Genomic DNA, 9,289 nt, shown 5'->3' on the forward strand with positions numbered 1-9,289 from the left:
AGTCTATAGAGAATTTGAAGATTATCTAATGCAAACTAATATCGCCCACGTACCGCATTTAACTTGTATTTAACAAAGGATTAACTGAGTAGAGGTGTGAAATATCTTAAGCGATATGAATTTAAAATAAGTTTAGAAAGTAAATACAGGTAGTTGATGCAATATATCGAAAAATGAATTTATACTTTTGATGAAACGAAGTCGTGAACTTTTAAACATTTGTAGACTATTATTCAAAACCATTCAAATAGGTTTTTTTCCGTTTAAGACATTTTTTTCTTTTAACATATTTTGCTTTTAACATACTTCTTATTCAAATTTTCGTGAATCGTGAATTGAAACTACTGAACAAAATGCAATGATCCAAGATAAATCAATTTAAAACAAAAAAGAGTTCTAATAAATGAATGTAATGGTTAACCCAAAATTGTCCCCTTTGTATCAATCGTGTTAAAATCAGATAATTTATTTTCAATTTCGGCAGTACAAAACTAACATTGTTTGCATATGCATACGCAATTCAAAACGAAACAAAAATGAAAGATTCAGGGTAATTTATTAGAACACAGGGCTATATTTCTTGGAGATATAAAATCATCAAACACAGGAATCATATCGGAATCATGTCCGTTTTCCAATAGCCACAACACGCGATCCTGAATAATTAATCTCTCAATTAGAGGCTGCACAATTACTTGAAGGACCTGGAAAACAAAAAAACCCAATACTTCATGTAATATATGTTATGTCTCTCTCTCTCTCTCTCTCTCTCTCTCTGACACAAAGAACCTGGAATATAAAACTTCCTAATTTTAAAAACTTTATTAAGAAAAATTTCACATTTTTTAAAAAGAAAAACACGTTATCTTCTATGTTGGTTAACTTCTAATTTCTTAATGCCATATAAATACAGGCATGGGAATCCAATTTAATTTAAGGTATGTATAACATAATGAGAATTTTATGAATTATACTCACCGTTATGACTTCAACATACTGGAAATACACGTGATACTCTGCATAAAGGGCTTTTAATTTGGTTCTCATAGAGTCTTTCCCTATATTTGGTAAAATGAAATAAACATAAAATGTTGAGCAATATGAAGTCGCAATTTGGCTTAATATCTAATGTTTCCATGTAAAGGAAACGGGTCAGGGTGAATTACCATGTGTAGATGAAAACTGACAGCGAGATAAGGTTATTTCTATGTATCCATCAAAATTCTCAAAGTCACCTGCTGTTGCTATTCTTCTAAACAACTTACTGAATTCAACGTTTTCTGTAAAAAAAAACAAAAAACAAAGATGAAATGGAAACCATATTTGACATTGCAGAAAAATCACAAGAATTTAATTAAATGTGACTTTAAAAGATTTTTTTAAAAAATATATGGGTAAATGATTTCTACATCAATTGAAATAAATACAAGACTAAATGAATGATTATCATTTACAAATCCTTCTAAAACATCGCCTAAATCCTCTGTGATATTCTGAATAATTTACGTACAGATGATTTTCATTTATCATATATTCTAGTTCTGTAAGTTCACACATTGAAACATTTTCTAATTACCTTGGTGGGCATACAGCTCAAGAAGAGACCGGTATGCTACGGCTTTGACGTGACTCTGATGCGATTCTTCGGACTTGGTTTTCCAACGAGCTCTGAAAAATATTGTGGTATGAATGAAAGAAGTAGAAAAAAAAATATAATAATCGTTTAAATTTTAAAAAATCTTAAAATACAAAATGCATTACAAAGGTTTTTTTTACACGTGAAAGTGTAAAATTTCGAAACGAACGGGAATTTATATTGATTTAAAGATAACTAGCTAACGCTTCAATCCACCATTTTTATGCTTTAAATTAATACGGCAAAACTGTGGAGTATAAAGAATATAAATATTTCAGTTCATTAATTATAAATTCCAAATAAGAAGGTAACAAAATAGAGGCATCTTATTCATTCTTCTGTATATAATCAATCGTGTTTTTCTCTACGAGCTCTCATAACCACTGTCAAATTAATTAAATTTTAGCTTTTATGTATACTATTCTTGGAATTTTGAGGACGAGATGATCATTTTTTGACATTGTAATTAGGGTATTCACAATTTAACCGAACCTTGTCTCCTGTGCTCCTAATCTCAGAAATGGCGCAGACGGTGTCAAACGATTCTTTGACATCACAGTGTCAAGTTCTTTACTCATAGGAAAATGTGGATATGTACCCTCTGCAAAAAGATTCCATACATACGTCACAACTGAATAATATATTCCATAGGATAACAAGAGAGAAAAAAAGTTTAGTGTGGATCCCCAAATAACCATGCATAATAAAACAGTTCATGGAATAATGTTTTTGTTCTTTATCAATCATTTGTACAATAAGAATAGTTCTGGGAGAACGTATAACGATGAATTAATTTCCCCCCTTCTCCATTTTCGCTAGCCAAGGGTCTACGATCTACTCCGCTCCTCTGCAACGTTATAGAGGAGCGGAGTAGATCGTAAAACCTTGGCTAGCGAAGATGCCCCTTTCCCAAAGAGAGAAAGAGGCCAATGATATGTAATAAGACATTTTCTTGGGTAAAACTATTTACCTTGAGAAACCATTGTGTGGTAACAACAAGAAACACAACAGAGTCCTCGCACAAAATCTGCTTCTGAATAAACTCTGAGCATCGCAGGAGTCAAATCACCACAGCAATGAAGACCAATCAAAAGACACCGATACACGTCACTCTTAGTGACGTCATTTCCGGTTAAAGTTGTATTTGGCCCATCCCCCTGTTCATTGCTTTTTCTATCACTGTCTGTCTGTATCGGTGCTTGATTTGATTCCGCTAGACATGCATCACATTGTTCACTTTCAGTATTCTTTTGTTGAGTAAGAATATTAGTAGCACTATGATTTACCAAATTGGAATCAGACAGTGATACTTTAGGGCCATCACAGTCCATGTCTTTTCCACATTCTGATTTTCTGAACTTCTGAAAACACGACTTCATCAAACTTTTGAATTCCAATCTATTTTCTGGTGTGTCTTCCATTTCAAAAGTCACGTTTATGATTTTGTCATCAGTGTCTTAAATAGAAAAGGAGTACTAATAAGGATTAAACTTAATATATTGACCAAATATGATACTGTTACCAACTGTATCTGCAAAAGTCATGTTAAAAGTCACCGCGAATTCGTCTATCACAATTAAACATGCGAAATATAGCCATCAGGAATAAAACTCAGATTACAGTTTTCTTAATTAAAATGATTTTATAATATGATTTTTTTTAAAGTTTCGAATATTCTGCTATCAGGTATACCTGAAAACAAGCGTTTGTCTGCACCTGTTGTGTGACTTTGTTTACTCTCTAAACCAATCACCTTTAGACCATAGACTGATGTCAGCACATGACCGAGATATCCCTTCAATTAAAACACAAACATAGCAAAACACACTCTTCTAAACTTCTATATATGGCTTGTGAGTTATTTTGAATAAGCGCTAACTATGAAACCATTCCATAAGGTTATCTAAACAATTATGGATGATCGAATTGTATCAGTAAGATTTCCAAGTATTTATCAAGTAAAGAGATAAACAAACTAAACATACTGAGGGTACGCTAAAATTTTGCTGAGAAATACAAAACGATCTTGAGCATTTAATTATTATCAAGATATAGGTACTCTTGAAATTATGTTTGGTGTTGGACTTGTAAAGGGTTTTAAAGCATTCACATTTAATGTATAACGTAATACATACTAGACCGGATCCTACGTCAATCACCACGTCACATCCTGTCCTGACCGATATGTCATTAATAAGTGCTGACATGTGGCTGACTTCGTGTTGTTTTTTAGGGTTCATTCCTCGTTTAATTTGAGGGTCAAGACAACATGATTTATTTTCTTCTGAAATTTTTCTAGGCAGCACCATTTCCGATGCAGTGGTGATAAATTTCTTGAGACTTTCTGGCCAATCTTCCTGTAAAATTTTTCAAATATTTTAAACATATGCACCTTTGTTCATTGTTGACATTTAAGAAGTCCTAAATTTAAGAGGGATCGGTGGCCATTTTTACAATGTATTGATCTCTTTTAGAAGACGACTTCAGTATACAAATGAAGGAAAATACCAAAATTTAGAAGGTAAAATATATGGATGTTTTCTTTAATAACTCACTGTTTATAGCAAGACAAATCATATCTTAAAGGAAGATGGGTGAATAAGGCGTGCAGACTGCCCATATGAGGATACATGTAGATAAGATACTATAAAATTAAAATATCAACAAATCTCATAATTTTTTTCTAAATTATACTAAACTATACTAATTTTATACTAATTTTACTAAATTCTATTAAAAAATAAAGTATGCGTTTCAAAACTTCAAAAACGTGTCATTTTTCAGAACTTCAATGCATTTTCTTTTGTAGAGTGGGTCTGTGCTCAAAGTCTACAAAAGGCTTTAAGGAAATCAAACCGATTTCAATCAATAAAAACATGGAAAGATGACCCACTATACTTTAAAGATGTAATTTTGTATCCCAACAATTGAACGTTTTAGGAAAATAATACAAGTCCGTAAATTCATGATCGAAGTCGCATGTAGCATTTAAACAATAGAGGTTGTTGTGACTGAAATGGCTCAGTGGTTAGAGCACCAGACATTAGGTAGCTTTATAGAACTAGGGTTTTTAGATTCTGGGTTCGATACTACCAAAACTTTAGAAATATTTTTTTTTCTGATCGTTACTTAAAATATTGAAAACTGAATATAGTTAGAAATTGTGCTTTTGTAAACTTGTATTTTAACATCATCAAGTATATTAGTTGGAAAAAATTAAATTTGAAATTGCATTTTACGACTTAAGCAAATGGGCATTTGCGCTATCTTATTCCCCCATCTTCTTTAGGTAGATCTGATGGTTCATTATTTGACCATCCAGCCACTTTAAAAGGCCTACATATACCTTTGAGTACCCAAAAGGCAGCGAATTCAGTTCCTCTGTTGTTAACCTTGTCAACACGTTCTTCCACTAAAACAGTAATATCATCAATTGAAAGTTACATTTTTCGTTTCCATAACAAATTGAACTCAAACAATAACACTGCACATGCTGTCATACAAACAAGGTAGTTAAACTAAATCACTGTTTTACCTACAAGCTTAAAATAAATAACCTTTATATCAAATTTAGATTTCTCATGCAAGCATTTTTCAGAGACTAGGTAGCACACATCGTTTTGAATCCACAGCGAATTCGGGAAAATCAAACCAAAGTACTAAGAGATCAAGACTGACGAAAATAACAAAATATATTGATTTAGTATGTGATAAGACAGAGAATTCACGTCTTGGGGGTTATTTCCTTCACGTGTTTGATCAGCACGCTGAAGAAATCGAATTCTCATATTTTAATTTAAGAAGGAATAGAAAACACAGTTCTACTGTAATTTTCCACAGGAGTGATAGGATTTTGCAAAGGAAATATTATAACAGGAACCATCAAAATGTCCGGGAATATTTTACATGCAATTCTTGGCTTTATTGTTATTGAGGCGACATCGGTTCAGATTTCTCAGGCTGTGGATTCACAATTGTTAACTTTTCTTCTCAACGAGATGTCAAACTACCGCACCTCGTCCCTTGCAATGGAGAATGAAATCAATGAATTGAAAACGGCCATAGCCACTCTCACGTCACATTATAACCAACTACAGGGCCTCGTAACGTCACTTAACTCGCAGTGCAGAGACTGCGAGCAACATCTGCTGAGTAACGTTAGTAAAGTTAATTCAGACATCCAGACAATTGCCAGAGCGACCAATACCTCAGTCCTTTACGTTGTTCGAAAACATGAAGTTTTTGAAGAGCACATTGAGAAGCTTCTTGCCAACCAATCCAAAGATTTCAAAACACAAATACAGAACTGTAAGTATTAACATGTATTTTAAATAATAATGTACATTCAATTCGTCGTTTCTGCTTTCATTTAAATGACTATAAAAAATATCTACATCAAAATTACAGAAAATCCCATAGTTCATTTTTTCAATCCCATGATTCATTGTTTTTTAATCTCATGAATCTTTTTTCCCCTATTAGTTAGTAGCCATCCTGTAATTTTCTCTGTTCACGGAAGCGCTGGAGACAAACTACAGTTTTCAGGGATCAAATTTTCCCAGGTTTCCATCGATACTCCGCCAAACTACAACGTGGCCACTGGAGTCTACACTGTTCCGGAAGACGGCTATTACACCCTACGAATCACGGACGGAATCCTTCGCTCGCTTAAGAACCTCTCCCCCTTTATGGTTGATGGTCACCGCCAGACAGGTTGCTATGGATTAGATCAGACAAACAACGCGTTTTCCGTCTGCCAGATTTATGTCTATCTACGAGCAGGACAGCGCGTTTGGACTCAGGATTCGCTCGAGTTCATTCACACCAATACCACGGTGTTCTCAGGGTGGAAGATGTAACAATATTGTCTGTACAGTAACTTTCCGTGATTTTTTGATCAAATTTATGATTTTTGATTATCATTTCTTTTTCTTTAACATACCTGCAGGTCAGTAGCTCACAGTCTGAAAATATCGGATGGACGACCTGGGAGCTACAGTTGCATGCGTGTTAAGATTCAAAAAAATTCCTCGGACATTTAACAATAGATATCGTCCCTTTACTCCCCTGTTATTCTTGCAAACACCATAACCAGCCCCGTAAAATGAAGACAGTGGTGCAGTTTGTTTACATGTAAAAATGGCAACTCTATTTGTAGGTAAATTAATTTACATACTTAATTTTCCGAGATCAATAAGCGTGTTTAAGCTAGAGAAAGTCTGGAGCAAGTAAAGTGACGATATCAGTAGTAAATAGTCTGAAGAATTTAATGTTCTTATAATTTTTCCACAGAATTTGTGTGAATACAAGATTAATCAGTCCAAAACTAGCATAATTTTTGTGCGCCGTAGAACTTTTTAACACGTACACGTTAATGTAGCTCCCAGGTCGTCCATCCGAATTTTTTTAGACCCAGGAGCTACAGACTTGCAGCTACCATTAACAATGCCTAAAATAGTTATGCTCCTACCAAAATTTATTCATAGACCATTACTAATTACTAAATCTAACAATTACAGTATACTACTACACAACGCGGGTAATGAGAAGGGTGTTATATAAATGCAACGAATAATCTTCATGGGAGGACCCCACTCCCTGGAAAAATCATACTTCTTAACCGAGGTTTCTTAAAATACCATACATAGTACAATAACCGAAAAAAGGCCTCGGACCCCCTGGCAAACGTAAATAATATCGCTCCTCGCCCCCCCCCCCGAAATCTGGATCCGCGAATGAGCTTAATAAACCTTCCAGTAAGTCAAAACAAAGTACCGAATTTTATTTAAATATTAAATATTTCTTTTCATTTTTATTACAAACCATTTGATGGAAAATCCATATCTAAACAATTTTGAACACAAATTGATTTTCCGCCCCAATTTTTCACCCAATGAGTTTAACATTTTGTCTTTAAATAAACATACATGTAGTTCAACGGAATACAAAATCGTCAGAAACATCATCTTGAATACATGTAATGATGTGCGTACTATAATTGTTTATACAGAGCAGAATACATCACGTTAAGAAAGAAGCCAGATGCTTTACACACCCTCCCCACAAAAAACGAAAAAAAATCTAACAATATTGGAACATCAATTTGCTTATGAGAACTTAGAGATCAGTACAATGTTAAAATAAAAACATGCAATAAAAATAGCAGAAGACATCTGACTGAGTATTGCATTACAAAAAAAAATGTATATATTTTTAAAAATGCAATATAAAGCGTAGAGCTACGTACGGATCTGCTGCTATACAGAATGAATGAAAAGAATGAAAAGGCCAGTATATATGTATACATATATATCATCTATATTTTGAGATAATGATCACGTCAGATTTTAATCTGTTACAAGTATTTATGTTAAATGAAGAACAGTGTTCTTCGTTTTACATAAATGCTTGTAACGTTTTTACCTCTTCAGGAATATGATTCCAAGGCTTATCAATGAAGAACTTTGTGACCTGAAAGTTGTGTATCCATTTGAAATTAGCCAGTAACTCCACTATTATCTTATTGGTAGAAGATATTTTATCTTTTTCGTTCATAACTTCAAGCAAAAACAAAAACATTCAGTCCATAACTCCACAGGAGTCGGCGATTTTATCAATTTGTTGTAAATAAATGAGAAACAAGCAAAATCCTACCAGTGAGCTTCGCGAGCGTAGCGAGCGAAGCGACAGGATGGCAACGAGTTTTCTAGACTTTCTTTATTTCGCTATCTAACTGATATTGAACACCAGACATCAACTCCGTGGTGTTATTTTATCAATCCCTCGCATTTATTTCCCTAAAATTATCCTTTAAAATTATTTTAAATCCATTTCTGCACATCTCGATCTTAAACAGCGGCCATTGCCAATTTCGTGTGACGTCACACTCAGAGTCGAAAATATTTCATTCATAAAATTGAAAGATGCGTTATTTAGACAAAAATAATTAAGTGCATTGATGCCTTCGTTTTAAAATAATTAAATAAACAGTAAGATAATTCAAAATTTTACCTTATACTATGTTAAATCCAACATTCTTGTTTGAAAAGTAAGGGAAGTAATCCAGTGCTTGCCTTTGCGGGGAATTCAAAACAGATATGTAAATCGTTTAGATCGGATGATTTTAAGACACCTAAAATGTCACACAACTTTGGAAAGTCTCTCTGGTAAGTGGATTTCCTTTCTTTTTATCGCACAATAACATATCATGTTAAAACGCATGAGAAAAGAACCAATGTTGACAAGTCCAGTGAGTGTGACGTCACACGAAATTGGCAATGGCCGCTGTTTAAGATCGAGATGTGCAAAAATGGATTTAAAATGATTTTGAAGGATAATTTTAGGGAAATAAATGCAAGGAATTGATAAAATAACACCACGGAGTTGATGTCTGGTGTTCAATATCAGTTGGATAGCGAAATAAAGAAATTCTAGAAAACTCGTTGCCATCCTGTCGCTTCGCTCGCTACGCTCACGAAGCTCACTGGTAGGATTTTTGCCTGTTTCTCATTTATTTTCCAGAAATTGATAAAATCGCCGACTCCTGTGATAACTCGCTCAATGCGTCACTCTATTTTCACTTTCATTTTCCTGTTGTTAGATAAACCGTTCAATTGCCGATTCGTGCTTTCTAAGTAAGGTGTCACTACAGTT

At 33.8% G+C, this 9,289-nt stretch overlaps 2 protein-coding genes across 4 annotated transcripts; one reads left to right on the forward strand and one right to left on the reverse strand.

The window, feature by feature from the left end:
• Nucleotides 1-537: 537 nt before the first annotated feature.
• LOC128176470 (methyltransferase-like protein 25B) lies at nucleotides 538-8,223 on the reverse strand. 3 transcript variants are annotated; one of them, XM_052842851.1, is made up of 10 exons: nucleotides 8,060-8,223; nucleotides 4,983-5,048; nucleotides 3,772-3,993; nucleotides 3,329-3,431; nucleotides 2,607-3,092; nucleotides 2,129-2,237; nucleotides 1,577-1,668; nucleotides 1,266-1,280; nucleotides 979-1,058; nucleotides 538-704 (listed from the first exon to the last, which is right to left on the reverse strand). In XM_052842851.1, exons 1-10 carry the CDS (start codon nucleotides 8,213-8,215, stop codon nucleotides 546-548), a joined length of 1,488 nt encoding a protein of 495 aa, XP_052698811.1. In that variant the 5' UTR covers nucleotides 8,216-8,223; the 3' UTR covers nucleotides 538-545. The 3 variants fall into 3 exon arrangements, with proteins under 3 accessions (XP_052698811.1, XP_052698809.1, XP_052698810.1); XM_052842849.1 differs by having other exon boundaries at nucleotides 1,167-1,280; XM_052842850.1 differs by lacking the exon at nucleotides 4,983-5,048 and having other exon boundaries at nucleotides 1,167-1,280.
• Nucleotides 5,078-7,705, forward strand: LOC128176471 (uncharacterized). The gene is made up of 2 exons (XM_052842852.1): nucleotides 5,078-5,944; nucleotides 6,119-7,705. The coding sequence occupies exons 1-2, from the start codon at nucleotides 5,524-5,526 to the stop codon at nucleotides 6,493-6,495; spliced, it is 798 nt and encodes a 265-aa protein (XP_052698812.1). The 5' UTR covers nucleotides 5,078-5,523; the 3' UTR covers nucleotides 6,496-7,705.
• Nucleotides 8,224-9,289: the final 1,066 nt, after the last annotated feature.

The sequence above is a fragment of the Crassostrea angulata genome, chromosome 3, assembly GCF_025612915.1.
Source record: "Crassostrea angulata isolate pt1a10 chromosome 3, ASM2561291v2, whole genome shotgun sequence".
NCBI lineage: Eukaryota > Metazoa > Mollusca > Bivalvia > Ostreida > Ostreidae > Magallana > Magallana angulata.

Excerpts from the sequence above, each read along its gene's own strand:
- LOC128176471 (XM_052842852.1), top strand. The coding sequence starts at position 5,524 with ATGTCCGGGAATATTTTACATGCAATTCTTGGCTTTATTGTTATTGAG. Across the intron at positions 5,945-6,118 it reads CAAAACACAAATACAGAACT|TTAGTAGCCATCCTGTAATT; the intron begins GTAAGTATTAAC and ends TTCCCCTATTAG.
- LOC128176470 (XM_052842849.1), bottom strand. The coding sequence starts at position 8,215 with ATGTTTTTGTTTTTGCTTGAAGTTATGAACGAAAAAGATAAAATATCT. Across the intron at positions 3,994-4,982 it reads TGCCTTTTGGGTACTCAAAG|GAAGATTGGCCAGAAAGTCT; the intron begins GTATATGTAGGC and ends AAAATTTTACAG. Across the intron at positions 1,059-1,166 it reads TCAGTTTTCATCTACACATG|GGAAAGACTCTATGAGAACC; the intron begins GTAATTCACCCT and ends TACCAAATATAG.